General features: G+C 39.3%; 1 protein-coding gene across 1 annotated transcript in view; it reads left to right on the forward strand.

The window, feature by feature from the left end:
• LOC140941588 (nuclear pore complex protein Nup85-like) overlaps positions 1 to 16,824 on the forward strand; it is a 60,438-nt gene that overhangs the window by 31,099 nt on the left and 12,515 nt on the right. Inside the window, exons 19-22 of the mRNA XM_073390608.1 lie at positions 6,892 to 6,977; positions 8,031 to 8,062; positions 8,822 to 8,922; positions 9,650 to 9,749. Coding sequence (XP_073246709.1) covers positions 6,892 to 6,977; positions 8,031 to 8,062; positions 8,822 to 8,922; positions 9,650 to 9,749 — 319 coding nt within the window. The remainder of the gene's footprint in view (positions 1 to 6,891; positions 6,978 to 8,030; positions 8,063 to 8,821; positions 8,923 to 9,649; positions 9,750 to 16,824) is intronic.

Here is a 16,824-nt window from a genome sequence, read left to right on the forward strand (position 1 = left end):
CTCGCTTTCCAGAGCATTTGCAGAAAACGATGAGTAAGCTGCCCCTAGAGACACAACAGCGTTTATATCTGGACATTTTCAAGCCACTGGACTTTTACGAACTACTGTTTGAGTACTTTAAGGAAAAAGATCGCGCGCAAAACTCCAGCGACAGTGAAGATAAACGTTGAATGTTGTTATAAAAAGGAACACTAAACCTCTGTAATGAGAAGTTTGCCCAAGAGAGAGTGAGAGTGTTAAGTTAACACGGTTCACTTTTTGTATGACTGATTTCCTTTTACACAAATTCATAAGTACACTGAAATTGACGACTGTGCTCCTCAGATGTATAAATTATTGCTCTCCTTCTTGTATACTTGTATTTTTGTCAGTACAACGATGAAATTGTATTCGTCAGATATTGTAAGATATTATAACAGCTTTTTGTTTTTATCTGTCCCTTACTATGTATCTTGTAGCTCAGTTAGTTGCATACTCCGTACTTTCTTATTTCTGTTAAAGCAAAGAGCATAGCTTCAAAGATTGCACTGTACCAGTTCTATTCGTCAGATGTGTTACGTTGTAGCACTGTTGTTGTATTTATTTTTTTTGTGAGTTTGAAGTAAAGATAATTTTAACGCATTTTAAAAAGGTTTTTAAATAAGGTATTTTTGCCCGTATTCGATGCGCAACCTTCATTTGGTGTTTGTTACTTCGCTATGAATGTATGGACGTTTTTATAGGTTTTTAGCCAGAACCATTTTCCAGCTGTAATGGTCAAGTCCTCACCTTTCCTTTATTTTTCTTTTAAACTTGGAGGTACAAGTGCTGTGTAAAATGTTATGCTGTGTCAAAAAAAAAAAAAAAAAAAAAAAAAAAAAAAAACACCGGTTAGAACTCTCTTAGGACACACCCTAAGTTCGAGTTGTATTAACTATTTTGAAGAGATAAAACATTTTAATACCATAAACTTCCAACAGTGTTAGGGAACCTATTTTATCATGAAAAAATTGTGCCTGAGAACGTGTATAAACAAGAATGGTGCATGGTCACCAAAAAAGGGGCTGCTCCGACTACAGTAGATTTAGAGTAATGTTTACTGCAAAATTGTACCTGAGAACGTGTTAAAACAAAATGGCCAGTCAGCAACAACGTGACCGCTCCGGCTACAGTAGATTTAGAATGATGTTTACTGCAAAATTGTGCCTGAGAACGTGTTAAAACAAAATGGCTTCACCATCAACGTGACTGCTCCGACTACAGTAGATTTAGAATCACATTTACTGCAAAATTGTGCCTGAGAACTTGTTAAAACAAAATGGCCAGTCAGCAACAATACAGTAGTGAAAATGAAATGGTCGTTGAAAAACATCAGCGAAAGAAGAAAGAATTGGCTTTGAAAAAATTACAAATAATGTAATATAGGCTAGTGGCAAATGCAAACATTACAGATGCAAATGGTTTTTATAATATTACAGTAATCACACCTTGGTGCACAGATTATTAGAGAATACAGAGAGTACAGAGGGAGGGAGACAGAGAGAGAGAAAGAGAAAAAAGGGAATTAGTGCTGCACCCCTCGGTGTAATTTTCATTTTAAATGCAATTAGGAGAAGTGAACACTGAGAAAAATACTGCTGAAATAGAAAGGAGAAGTGTGACGTCACGTTACCATGGGAGCAAAATTTCTGGATCACAGCAACATGAAGCTAAGCAGCGATGACGGCAACGGCAATGAGAACGGCAGAAAAGCAATAGGTTTAGATTAGCAGAAGAAAAACAAAATAAACTCATCACGCTTTTTTGTACATTTTTTAGCCGTCGTTGCACGACTGCGACATGAAAGGTCCTTATTTGACGCGCCCTTTTTATGGAGTAGATAAACACATCGGAAAAATATTCTTTTTCTTTATGTTAACTCAGATACGGGCCTTTCGAATTCAACTCCAGAAAATTTCGTCAACATTTGACAAATTAAATGAAGTTGGATAAGATCGATGAAGTTTGAAACATTGCGAATTCACTTTTTAAGTGAATTTTCGGTTTGCTGTGATCCAGAAATTTTGCTACCATGGCAACGTGACGTAACGATTTCTCCTCCCCATTATCTCAATTGTAGCACCAATGACCTCCTCACATTCAAAATACGTGATAGGCTTACTTTTGTTTTGTATTAAATGCATCAAATGACTCCTCGGTATACAGTGATATGCGAGTCACTTCTCCTTGAAAAAGCTGTTTGAAATTGGTCCCAAACCAAGACGAGTTCGTCCCAGCGTGTGATCTACCCGTTTCGTAAACTTTGAAGAGGGTCGAGATGGAGAATACAAAGAAGAATATCTATGCCGATGTGGTTCCTCGCTTTCCAGAGCATTTGCAGGAAACGATGAGTAAGCTGCCCCTAGAGACACAACAGCGTTTATATCTGGACATTTTCAAGCCACTGGACTTTTACGAACTACTGTTTGAGTACTTTAAGGAAAAAGATCGCGCGCAAAACTCCAGCGACAGTGAAGATAAATGTTGAACGTTGTTATAAAAAGGAACACTAAACCTCTGTAATGAGAAGTTTGCCCAAGAGAGAGTGAGAGTGTTAAGTTAACACGGTTCACTATTTGTATGACTGATTTCCTTTTACACAAATTCATAAGTACACTGAAATTGAAGACTGTGCTCCTCAGATGTATAAATTATTGCTCTCCTTCTTGTATACTCGTATTTTTGTCAGTGCAACGATGAAATTGTATTCGTCAGATATTGTAAGATATTATAACAGCTTTTTGTTTTTATCTGTCCCTTGTTATGTATCTTGTATCTCAGTTAGTTGCATACGCCGTACTTTCTTATTTCTGTTAAAGCAAAGAGCATAGCTTCAAAGATTGCACTGTACCAGTTCTATTCGTCAGATGTGTTACGTTGTAGCACTGTTGTTGTATTTATTTTTGATGTGAGTTTGAAGTAAAGATAATTTTAACGCATTTTAAAAAGGTTCTTAAATAAGGTATTTTTGCCCGTATTCGATGCGCAACCTTCATTTGCTGTTTGTTACTACGCTATGAATGTATGGACGTTTTTATAGGTTTTTAGCCAGAACCATTTTCCAGCTGTAATGGTCAAGTCCTCACCTTTCCTTTATTTTTCTTTTAAACTTGGAGGTACAAGTGCTGTGTAAAATGTTATGCTGTGTCAAAAAAAAAAAATAACATAAAAAAAAAACACCGGTTAGAACTCTCTTAAGAGACACGCAAAGTTCGAGTTGTATTAACTATTTTGAAGAGATAAAACATTTTTAATACCATAAACTTCCAACAGTGTTAGGGAACCTATTGTATCGTGAAAAAATTGTGCCTGAGAACGTGTATAAACAAGAATGGTGCATGGTCACCAAAAACGTGACTGCTCCGACTACAGTAGATTTAGAATCACGTTTCCTGCAAAATTGTGGCTGAGAACGCGTTAAAACAAAATGGCCAGTCAGCAACAACGTGACCGCTCCGGCTACAGTAGATTTAGAATGATGTTTACTACAAAATTGTGCCTGAGAACGTGTTAAAAACAAAATGGCTTCACCATCAACGTGACTGCTCCGACTACAGTAGATTTAGAATCACATTTACTGCAAAATTGTGCCTGAGAACTTGTTAAAACAAAATGGCCAGTCAGCAACAATACAGTAGTGAAAATGAAATGGTCGTTGAAAAACATCAGCGAAAGAAGAAAGAATTGGCTTTGAAAAAATTACAAATAATGTAATATAGGCTAGTGGCAAATGCAAACATTACAGATGCAAATGGTTTTTATAATATTACAGTAATCACACCTTGGTGCACAGATTATTAGAGAATACAGAGAGTACAGAGGGAGGGAGACAGAGAGAGAGAAAGAGAAAAAAGGGAATTAGTGCTGCACCCCTCGGTGTAATTTTCATTTTAAATGCAATTAGGAGAAGTGAACACTGAGAAAAATACTGCTGAAATAGAAAGGAGAAGTGTGACGTCACGTTACCATGGGAGCAAAATTTCTCGATCACAGCAACATGAAGCTAAGCAGCGATGACGGCAACGGCAATGAGAACGGCAGAAAAGCAATAGGTTTAGATTAGCAGAAGAAAAACAAAAAAAACTCATCACGCTTTTTTGTACATTTTTTAGCCGTCGTTGCACGACTGCGACATGAAAGGTCCTTATTTGACGCGCCCTTTTTATGGAGTAGATAAACACATCGGAAAAATATTCTTTTTCTTTATGTTAACTCAGATACGGGCCTTTCGGATTCAACTCCAGAAAATTTCGCCAATATTTGACAAATTAAATGAAAATGGATAAGATCGATGAAGTTTGAAGCATTGCAAATTCAGTTTTTAAGTGAATTTTCGGTTTGTTGTGATCCAGAAATTTTGCTACTATGGCAACGTGACGTAACGACTTCTCCTCTCCATTATCTCAATTGTAGCACCAATGACCTCCTCACATTCAAAATACGTGATAGGCTTACTTTTGTTTTGTATTAAATGCATCAAATGACTCCTCGGTATACAGTGATATGCGAGTCACTTCTCCTTGAAAAAGCTGTTTTAAGTTGGTCCCAAACCAAGGCGAGTTCGTTCCAGCGTGTGATCTACCCGTTTCGTAAACTTTGAAGAGGGTCGAGATGGAGAATACAGAGAAGAATATCTATGCCGATGTGGTTCCTCGCTTTCCAGAGCATTTGCAGGAAACGATGAGTAAGCTGCCCCTAGAGACACAACAGCGTTTATATCTGGACATTTTCAAGCCGCTTGACTTTTACGAACTACTGTTTGAGTACTTTAAGGAAAAAGATCGCGCGCAAAACTCCAGCGACAGTGAAGATAAACGTTGAATGTTGTTATAAAAAGGAACACTAAAGCTCTTTAATGAGAAGTTTGCCAGTGGGAGAAAGAGTGTAAGTTAACACGGTTCACTCTTCTATGACTGATTTCTCTGTAACCAAATTCTTAAGTACACTGAAATTGAAGACTGTGCTCCTCAGATGTATAATTTATTGCTCTCCTTCTTGTATACTTGTATTTTTGTCAGTACAACGATGAAATTGTATTCGTCAGATATTGTAAGATATTATAACAGCTTTTTGTTTTTATCTGTCCCTTGTTATGTATCTTACTTTTTCATCCGTTTGCATCAGTTAGTCGCATACGCCGTACTTTCTGATTTCTGTTAAAGCAACCAAGAACATAGCTTCAAAGATTGCACTGTACAAATTCTATTTGTCAAATTTGTTACGTTGTAGCACTGTTGTTGTATTTATTTTTGATGTGATTTTGAAGTAAAGATAATTTAAACGCATTTTAAAAAGGTTCTTAAATAATGTATTTTTGCCCCTATTTGATGCGCAACCTTCATATAATGTTTGTTACAACGCTGTGAATGTATGGACGTTTTGATAGGTTTTTAGCCAGAACTATTTTCCAGCTGTAATGGTCAAGTCGTCACCTTGCCTTTATTTAAACTCGGAGGTACAAGTGCTGTGGAAAATGTTATGCTGTGTAGAAAAAAAAAAAACAACAAAAAAAACCGTTTAGAACTCTCTTACGAGACACCCAAAGTTCGAGTTATATTAAACGTTTTTGAAGAGATAAAACATTTTTTTAATACCATAAACTTCCAACAGTGTTAGCGGACCTTTTGTGTTGTGAAAAAATTGTGCCTGAGAAAGTGTAAAAACAAGGACAGCGGTCACCAAAAACGTGACCGCTCCAACGACAGTAGATTTAGAGAAATGTTTGCTGCAAAATTGTACCTGAGAACGTGTTAAAACAAAATGGTTTCAGCAACAACGTGACCGCTCCGACTACAGTAGATTTACAATAATGTTTACTGCAAAATTGTACCTGAGAACGTGTTAAAACAAAATGGCCAGTCAGCAACAACGTGACCGCCCCGAGTACGTAGATTTAGTATCACGTTTACTGTAAAATTGTGCCTGAGAACGTGTTAAAACAAAATGGCCGGTCAGCAACAACGTGACCGCCCCGAGTACGTAGATTTAGAATCACGTTTACTGCAAAATTGTGCCTGAGAACGTGTTAAAACAAAATGGCCGGTCAGCAACAACGTGACCGCCCCGAGTACAGTAGATTTAGAATCACGTTTACTGCAAAATTGTGCCTACGAACGTTCTAGAACAAGAAGGGTGGTCAGCAATAACGTGACCGCTCGTGATACAGTAGATTTAGAATCACGTTTACTGCAAAATTGTGCCTACGAACGTTCTAGAACAAGAAAGGTGGTCAGCAATAACGTGACCGCTCGTGATACAGTAGATTTAGAATCACATTAACTGCAAAATTGTGCCCACGAACGTTCGAGAACAAGAATGGCGGTCAGCGGTCAGCAACAACGTGACCGCTCTGACTACAGTAGATTTAGAATCACATTCACTACAAAATTGTGCCCACGAAAATTCACACATGAGAACGGTGATTTCGGCTCGATTTCTGTAACGGAGCGAAGTTACGCCGCGCCGACCTCGAAAGTGGAGAGTCACATATCGGATAGGTTTTGTGCCATACTTTGGTGCGGTGTGAACACGTCCGACGCGGAAGTAAATTGGTAGGAGCGAGGACTGGAACCCAGTGAGACGGAAGTGAATATTTTGGAGTTAGGACTGGAATGTAGTCCACCAAGCCCTCTCGGCCAACAGTGCTAGCACGATGTTCGATGTGTGTGAACGACTTGTGCTGCCCCGGGCCGTTGCTGTTCATACTCCAACGGATAGCTTTTCGTGGCGCTAGTGTGAACATAGCATTAGAATGACGTTAACTGCAAAATTGTACCTAAGAACGTTATAAACCAAAAAAGGGTGGTCAGCAGTAACGTGACGCCACGATAAATACTTTTGTTTTGTAAGTTTTCTTGTATCTCTTTTTCTTAGCCCAGTCTATTTGTAAGAGTATGAGCATGAAGGCCATGCGAAGTGGAAGATTGGGGGCGGCCTTAGCGTGGTGCCTCAGATCAAAGGTAATATACTTTTACCCTTTAACTTCTAATAGTGGGCAAAGATAAAATTTTTAAGTTGCTTCAACCCTATTTTGAAAACGAGGGTAAGAGGGGGCGAAGTCTTTGTCTTTGTTCTTTCTTGCGGGCAAAACTTATTTTTGCATGAATGTTTTGCGCTTAACCTCACTTTGAAAGCGAGGACGTTTGGAACACGGGAAGGGCCTATAGAGAGGAGATGTCGTTACGTCACGTTGCCATGGTAGCGACATGAACGTCACTTAAAAGGTAAATTCCCGCTGTTTCAAACTTCATCGATCTTAATCAATTTCGTTTAATTCGTCAAATTTGGCGAAATTTTCTGGGGTTGAATCCGAAAGAACCATTTCTAAGTTTTGAAAAGGGAAGAGAAAATTTTTGGTGTTGTGTTCACGTACTCCATAAAGAGGGCGCGTAAAATTAGGAAGTTTCATGCGGCAGTCGTACGACGACGGCTAAGAAGTGTATAAGAAAGCGTGATGCACATGAAAAGTTGTTGTTTTAATAATATAAAGCTATTGCTTTTTTGCCGTTCTCGTTGCCGTCGCTGTCGCTGTCGCCGTCTTCCTTGCTTAAGCTCCCTACTGTTGTGATCCAGAAATTTTGATACCATGGTAACGTGACGTCAGACTTTTCGTCTCTATTAAAAGGCTACATTCAGGGATAAAACTAAACGTCATACCCACTTTACACAGTATAACCAACAGCACCACAGTGCACCCATCAACCTAACGGCACAGCAAAGTACTGCTTCATGGATCTTATTTCTATGAATATTAGACAACACCTTAAAAAGGTACATCCGGCAACCAAATGATTTGTACAGCCATCCTCGTCCCAGGGTTCTCTTCGACTCATCCTCTCTCTTGCTCTGGGGGACGAGTGGGAGAGAACCCTGGGAACGAGTATGTGGTGCAACGTATCACACGAACGCCATCATTTTGTCGTGAAAAGTAATTACTCTCAAATTTTGTAAAAAACTTTTTTGAATGAAAATGCAGTTTTGAAATTTCCCTTTCTCTTTCTTTTTTTTTGCAGGATTCTACGTTTGCTGCATTTATTTCAGAAAGGTATTTAGAGCATAGGGTTCATAGAGAGGAGAGGTCGTTACGTCACGTTGCCATGGTATCAAAATGTTTGGATGACAAAAAACCGATAAAGTCACTTAAAAGTCTATTCGCACTATTTCAAACTCCACCTATCTTATTCAATTTCATTTAATTTGACAACGACGGCAAAGAAATGTACAAAATAGCGTGATGCACGTGCAAAGTTGTTGTTTGTTAATATGAAACATATATTTTTTGGCGCCACCGCCGTCGTTGGTTTTGTTGTCATCCAGAAATAGTGCTACCATGGTAACGTGACGTCACACTTCTCACTATTTTATTGTTTGCTCTAAGAGATCATCTTGGGACACTGTCCTATTATGATCTCTTGGTTGCACTTAGTTTTGAAATACAAAATGAAATCTTGACTTCTACTAGGGCGGTAACGTGATCTCAACTGCCAGTTAGCGTAATCGTTGAGGAAGTTCGAGAGATTCAAACTGTAGCTTGAATCGCTCTGAGTGAGGAAATTTTTAATGTAAAATTTAAAATTTTTTGGATTTTTTTTATTAAGTTCTTATAGCAGTAATAAGCTAACTCATTCGGTAAGGGTCAGTGAAAAAAACGTTTGGAAACGTCAAAACGAAGGTACCTCATTTTGTGAAGCGTCAGAATGAGGGTTTATCGCAGTGACCGTGTCTAAGAATAAGGAAAAGGGCTTTGTTCATGTCAGCGTAGTTTTACCTTAATGTTTTTTTTGCATTTCTTTCCTCTGTACAGGTTCTTATCAGAGTACTGCAAGAGTGGCGGGTTTTCCAATCTTGATTTGATCGATAATCTTGGATCTGCCATGCTTCTCAGTGATCGGCTTACTTTTCTAGGTAACAAAAAGCAACTGAAAATGCATGCTACCGGTACCAAGTGCGCGGGAAAATGCATGCAACTGGCCATAAGACGGGAAAAAAAATGTTGCCAACGCCAAGGCGCGGGAAAAAGCATGCAAGCGGCATCACGCGCGAGAGAAAAAGCATGCAACTGACCATAAGCGCGGGAAAAGATATGCCACCAGCCCCAAAGCGCGGGAAAATGCATGCAACTAGCGATAGGCGCGGAAAAAGATATGTCACCAGCACCAAAGGGCGAGAAAATGCATGTAACTGGCATCTAGCGCGCTAGAAAATGCATGCAACTGACGATAAGCGCGTAAAAAGATATGTCACCAGCACCAAAGCGCGAGAAAATGCATGTAACTGGCATCAAGCGCGCTAGAAAATGCATGCAACTGGCAATAAGCGCGGGAAAAAAAAACCTGTTCTGAGCGCGGGATAAAGCATGTCATCAGCGCCAGGCGCGCGAGGAAACGAACACGAGCAAGTCACGATGTCACTGCCTGAGAGGGTAACGCATTTTTGTCAAAATCGATCATGGCAAAACCAAACCGCATATTTTCTATTAAGACTACAACGGCTTTTGCAATTTTTTTTGTTTTTGTCATAAGAATACTGAAATCCTTCAGTTCCTGCTTTTAAATCTTCATCGATAACCTTTTCTCTCGTCCGTTTCAATACGTCTTCCATTAGTTACTGATCATAATGTGTTTTACCTCAGGGAAGTACCGCGAGTTTCATAAGATGTACGAAGAAGGCAAGTTTCATGAAGCTGCTCATCTGCTGATCTCGCTGCTGACATCAAAGCTTGCCCCGCAGAGGTAAGGTAGACTTGTCGCTATCTCTCTTGTGGGGTTACGATGGGCTAGGCCTTGATAACTGAATCCCTCTGTGTTATACATTAATGCTGCTTTAATTAAAATCATTGTTCTCGTGGAAGAGGTGTAGAATTACACATTCTACCAACTACCTTGCTTGGAAAAAAAAACACGCCACTTTTGCATTGCCCTTAAACACTTCTTTACCCCAAAAATTTGCATTGACATTGTTTTTGAAAGTATTTTTAAGGCGATTTTTCCTTGTCAAATTCCCCAGGAATACCAAATCATCTCCCTCAAAAGTCGGTATATTTAAGCTATAGACTTGAAGTCTAAAATTTGATGTTCGTCCGCCGTCCGCTATCCTTATCGAAGATAAGCGCTGTAAATCATCATTTTTGATGATTAACTAAACAAAAAGTGAAAATGCGCAATTTTAAGAACGTTATATTTCAAAAACGCTCTCTTATATTTTTTCAAACCTTGCCAAGGTAAAGGCAACGGACAAAATTATTATTACACTAGAGGATTTTAACGGATTATTGCTAGATTTCGAGAAAATTCCCAATGCGCCACCGTTATTCTGTTGCCATGGAAGCGGCGATGTCAACAAAACCTGTTCTATTAAAATTAAGCTCAATTTTAGGTACATTGTTTGACATTGTGCCTTTTTCGTAATGCACTACAGCCAAAGTAATGGGGCATCAAACACGAAGAGGTGAGCCCTTGAAAAATGGGTGCGAGTCTCCTTAAAGTCACCAAACGTCTTATATTTCTGCCCTCTAAACTGGCTTTAATAAAACAACCTAAAAAGCACAACGTCATGACCACCTCTCAGAGACCACATCCGAAGCCTTTTTTCCCCTTTTTTGTCATTTTGCCTTTTACCTCCAATCGGCGGCAAAATTAGTGAGAGCCTTTGCCCTAAAAGGCCTTTCCGACAGTTTGCCGAGTTCAAGAGGAGAAAATGAAGCTCTCTCTCCCCCACCCCCTTCATACAATACATCAGGGGAGGGGTCTGGATTGTTTTTGTTCTCGGAAGTTACCCCATTGTCTCAATAATTTTGTCGCAGATTGTGTGTTGTTCATCAGCGGAGACATACTACCGACTATATCAAATTCTTGTCACATTCTCTGGCATGTTTAAATGATTCTTGAGCTGCTAATTCCACCGCCCGAACCTGGATGAAAGTGTAAAAGCAGTTAATCCTCTTTCGCACTTTATCGAAAAAAGCCCTGCCCTTAAACTGGAACGGAATTCTATTTTGGGTCGTATAATCCGTTTCACTTTTCACCTACACACGCGCCGCATATCTTTATCATATTCTAAGACATGCCGACACGTTATGTTAGTTGTTCGCAAGTTGATTAATTTTGATACAAGATTTTTTAAGACTAACTACAATTCTCTTTGTTGCGAGTCTAAAATCGTTACTCTTGCCCACAAAAATAGGCTACCATTGACGTTATCCTCTCCAATATTATTTATTTATACATTTATGTATTTACGTTCGCCAATTCTTGGCAGGGTCACCACAACAGCGCGTGGCGCTAAATACTGCTGGCCCGTAACAGTCCTCCCCCCTCGCCCTCCCCCATGAAGAGATAGACCACCACACCGGGGACTATGTTCCATACTCTTTACGAACAATGCGTTGGTTCTATAACGCCCCACAGATTTTAGATGTGCAAGGGTTGTGAGACGGGGCCTACGGTTTATCGTCCTTATCCTAGAGGACTAGAAAGCCTAACCTTTTGCACATGTCTTTACAAAGGCAGCACTTTCTCCTGAGTGTTTGTCCGGCCGGGGTTTCAATCAGCAGCATCCCGCTCGGCGTACCGGCGCTTATCCAATTGAGCTAACCGGACGGAGGTTAAAGTAATGACGATTCGTTCGTTCAATAGGGTTGCTATGAACTATGACAAACAAAACTATAACCGTCTAGCAAGTTCTTTAACTCGTAAGATTTTATCGACCGTCTTCCGGACATTTGCCTCTGAGTCAAGTACTTACTGTCGCATTCAGCTGCTAGCTATTTTCCGTCGAGGGTTTCTTTTGAAGTTTCTTTGAGCTCCGAAAAATAGTTAAAACGTTCAGGTTGATAGTAGCCTATGAAAAAATTTTGCCTGCGAAATAAATGGGACTATGCAAATTTAAAAGTTCTGCCAAAGAACGGTTTGCGCATGAGTAAAACGGTTAAGTTTGAAGCCTTACAAGAAAATTTGTTCTCGTTCGTTTCTCTAAGATGTTTGCTGTGACGTACACCGAATAGGGCCTTTCTTATTTAAGAGCGATTAGTTGTGGATTGTTTCTTTCCAGATCTACTCCCTCAACAGTAATTTTCACAAAGTAAAAAAATATTATACAATTATTTAAGTCTGTACATGCGCAACTTTTCTTTTTCTTGGTTAGGAAAATACCTAACCATCCTCTTCCATAGACAAATATCCCGGGGACTTGCAAGGAAACATATAAAAAATATCGAAACGGCCCTGACAGCGTTCCAGTGCTATAATGCCGGGTGGTAAGAAGTATGTAATCGGATTAAATTTTTTTTTGCGTACAGCGAAACAGCACAAGTTAGGTTAGGGTTCAGCGATAGACGAGGATTACAGCTTATGAATTTTTTTTCGTAACAAGCAGTACAGAAATCAACATGTTTCATAGTTTTTATTTCTCGTATTTCTCTCCCTAATCCTCGGCTTTTTGGTGAGTCTTGAGTCGTTTTTCAAAGTAATAAAACAAACATCATGGCTATGTACGAAGCCCATTTTTTCCAGGTTGTTCTTTATCTGATTTGCCGCAAGTGCAGGCACGTTTTTGAATCATGCTTCCGCTGTTTATTTCACCGCCTTTGGCTGGGTGACGGAGAAGGCGTATACAGGGGCACCCAACGACGGTTTCCTGCTAAATACATTGAAAACACGTTTTCGGCTGTCCAGAGTACTTTTAGATCTCTAGAAATGCATTCTAAGCGGAGCTATAAAATTTGTATCTCTTCGGTCATCCTAGGGGAACTTGAGTCTTTTCGAAATTACAAGGGCTTTAGTATGTTTTCCCGAAAATTTTAAATGCAATTTAACGTTTTACGAAAGTAAGAATTTTTCTGATTCCTGTCTCCATCACATTTTTAAATCCGAAAATTTCAGGTTTCCTTTTTTCTAGAAAAAAAAGCTAGCCTAACCTGGGGAGTGAAATGTAAAAAAATAAACTTCAGAAAATCATAGGCAATTTATTACATAAGCTTCGAAGGTTCTTCATGAATGGAACGGCCATCTAGAATTAGAAATTTTTAGCTATCCTTAAGTTATAGTAAATTCTAGGCAATATTTGCTTCTCCGAACAGGTATTTTACAGAAAACAGTCGTTGGGGGCCCCTGGCGTACACACCATTTATCCAATTTTATACTACATCAAAAGAACTCAATCTGCTCTAAGACTAGACGTAATTCTCTCCTTGGACAATTAATCCTTCGATTCAATTCTGACCGGCACACGCGCTTAATATTTTTGTCATGACCTTTGAACAGTTATGCCTATGCGTATAGTTGTTCGCAAGTTATCAGCTTTAAAACAGGATTTCAGGACAAGATTATGATTAATGATGATCCTACTCCCACGAGCGTTGTCTGTCTTTTAACTTCTAATAGAGCCGGAATGGCCATTATGCAAAGTTTCAAAAAAAAAATTCAACGTACCTTTTTGTAAAAAAAAAAAAAAGTTTTGTCGAAGAGGTTTTACTTCAACGGTAACACCATAGGATTTCGTCAGCTGAAACTATCAAGCATTTTTAGGTGTGATAATATGTACTAATCTGTCAAAGATTATACGGTAATACTATTTTAATATCTATTCAGTCTGTGCCGCTTTATTTATAGCTGTTAACTTTCTGAAGTGTTTTAACTCTGTTCACCAGTCCTAAAACTACCTTAGCCAGCCTACAAGAATAGGTTACCCCAGACTAGGCTCTCTGTTTTGTATAGCAAGTAACAATGAAATCAGCTTGTTATCATCTAGAAGAAAGCTTGCTTGCTCTCTTTAGCTCTTTCGAGTGGTATGACTCGCATAGTTGTTAACATATTTTTTTTACGTAGTATCAAGTTTAATTTGCTTCTTTGTCTGTGATTCGGTTCTTATTTTAGAATAAGCCGCTCCGTCGATAAACTCTCACCCTCTTCAAGACGACTAAAGCTTGTTAAGGAGATTTCATACAGCCGTTTATAATTTAGATTGTTTATGAAACCGAGTATAGCCGGTCTCAATCAACAAAGAGTCCTTCCAGAAATGCTTTCAAACCAAGGTTAGGTTTCTAATTTCTCCCAAAAAACGAGTTTAGCTTACAGGGGCACTTTGTTTCCGTCCCAAGAGCAAGAACCAAACAAAGCAAAGTGATTAACGCAGTTTTAAGATAAAGTTCGGGATAACGGGGATGGGTGTTGATAAACGTCAATACAGTTCTTAAAATTTGATTTTGTCAAGGCAGTCCAGAACTTAAATTAGACTGAGTTTTCTTGGCTTGTCTTGTCTTGTCTGAGTTTTTGCTGCTTTTCTTGCATTTACTTTATTTTTGTTTTTTGGTGTCTTATCTTCCAAGTCTGAGCTAAACTCAAAGCAAAGAAAAGTCCAGAATGTGTTATTTCAGTTATTTTAGCTGTCTTTGGCAGTATCAGAATCTGTAGGTTGCGTGGTCACAAAGCCGGATACTGGGACTTGCTCACGTGCTTGTCACGTGAGAACTTAATTATTCGTTGTCTTACGCGATTTCTATACCTTTCCAGCAGTCGATTTGCTTCACGGTTGTCTAGCAAGCTTGTAAACGCTATATTGTGTTGACGTTTGAATAATTGTTGATCACGTTCAACAAGCGGCTCTATTGTTTGAATCTTGGTTGAAATACTCAACGTTGTTCAAATAAAAGTTTTGAACAACCGTACCGAGGAACTAAGGGTGCTTTCCTTTGAGATGATCCGGTTCAAGATCAGTGATCCGAGATCACTCGGATCATGCCGGTAGATCAAATGAACCCGATAAATTCTTGTCCAGAGTAGATTCATCGGTTCATTTGATCTACCATGATCCGAGTGATCTCGGATCACCGATCCTGATCCGGATCATCCCAGAGGAACGCACCCGAAGTCATAATCCCCTTCATACTGAATCGAAATTTCGATCCGGTTGATCGACTCCCAATAACTAATCATAAAAATCGGTTGTACATTTTGAAGACACCTGAGCGAGCAGAACTTTCTATACCCACCGAGAAATGCCGGGTTTTCTCCGCCGATAGCTATGCTACGTTCGGTGGAGGAAACCTTTACTCGAAGGGTAAATGCTCTTCTTTGCATTTACCGTTTATTGTGCTTCACAAGATCGTTTGTTTCTGGTTTGTGGATGGAATCTTATCTTATCTTCGTAAAATTGGAGTGTCAGCATTATCTATTTTCTTGCACGTGATGGCTGAAATCTTGAATTTTAAGTAAATTATCATAAGGTCATGTCTACTTTTAACATTTTTAAAAATAAGACGTAGGATGTTTTCTTTGTTGTCGGAAGTCTTTGAAGTGTGATGTTTAAGCTCTTTCCATACCGTTTTCACAGAAGTCTTTTCTTGCATGACAGTAAAACGCATAATAATAGTGTAGGCGTACCCACAAGTCGACTTACATAAATATTCGAGGGACGAAATCGCAAAATGGTCTTTTACAAAGTTTAAATAATAACACTGTTCGCCACAGCTGTGGATAATATATCACCATATCCACAACCTCGTCGCTCGATCTTTGTGCCCTCATTTTCTTTTTTGATCTACCGCTTCCCTAGTGATTCTATCGAGAGAAAAGGCTCCTTTGCGCTTAATTGCGTTGTTGTTGAAATGGTTTTCTTGTTCGCATGCTTTCAGCTTTCTATACATGGCTTGTTGACAAAAATGTAGAAATGCCGCCCCCTCGGCAAGACCCTCTCCGCCTCGTTTGCGGCCATTAATATTTGCGTCTTCAGTTAGATTACATCTTAAGTGGTTTGTTTCTGCAGGCGGTTTACGGCGGCTTTTTCTTTCAAACGCATGCAACCCTGCACGCAAACTTATGCATGGCAGCCTCACAGACGGGAATTAAGTTATAGAGAGGCGTTGGTGCACGGACAGTTTAAATTAGCTTGGCTTTAAACTCTCATGAAGAGTTAAGTACCGTTTACGATCGCATGACGGATCGCTAACTAAGCGTGCACAACTAACAAAGCGGCACGCTTTGGTTTGCTTCGATGTGGTCCAATATGGCTTTGGTTGGCGGAGAAAGCCAAAGCCGGGAGCAGACTGGTGGTACCATTAAACACCATTAACGATATTGGAGTCGATATGGCTGTGGTTTTTGTTTTGCATTGGCAGTAATTATTGATTAATTGCAGGGCTGGATAAGTGCGTTCCCCTTGTTCTTAGAATGAACACCCCCTGTGTTTTGTTGGGCCGACGAATCAGAGTCACGCGATTTCAGGTGAATCTGCCGAATGGAAGATGATCTAAGAATCAATGGAAACTTTGCGATTATCATCGGAAACGATAGTAATTGCTATTTTAAAAAAATTCTAAGGCATTAATGATCCGCAAAATTGGAGAAATGGACACCGAAAGATTAAAACGAACTGAGGCGACCATTTTTGATGGTGTTACCAATTGAAATTAATGATTGTTTCTAATGCAAAATGTAGAATGAGAACTTTAAGCAATGCTGGATCTCTAAGCACTAAGGATTCGTAAAATTGGAGTGTCAGAAGTTTGAAACAAACTGTAGCAGCCACTTTTGATGGATTAAACATTGTTTTATATGCAAAATAATGAATGGACACCTTGAACTATGCTTGATCGCTTAGCAGCTTCATCCACTCTTAGAGCATTTAGTTTCAGTTTCAATTGCCCTCAGCTTAACAACGTTTTTAAAGGTTATGTCATAAGAAGTGCAGAAACAAAACTCGTTTCCTGTCTTTCTAGTTCTCTGAACTACACCTCGCTTATACTGCACCGTCTATAGTACTGCCCTTTTGCTAACGCTTACTCGTGCTCCAAGAACATCGAGGATGAATTCC

Source organism: Porites lutea, chromosome 6 (genome assembly GCF_958299795.1).
Source record: "Porites lutea chromosome 6, jaPorLute2.1, whole genome shotgun sequence".
Classification (NCBI taxonomy): Eukaryota; Metazoa; Cnidaria; class Anthozoa; order Scleractinia; family Poritidae; genus Porites; species Porites lutea.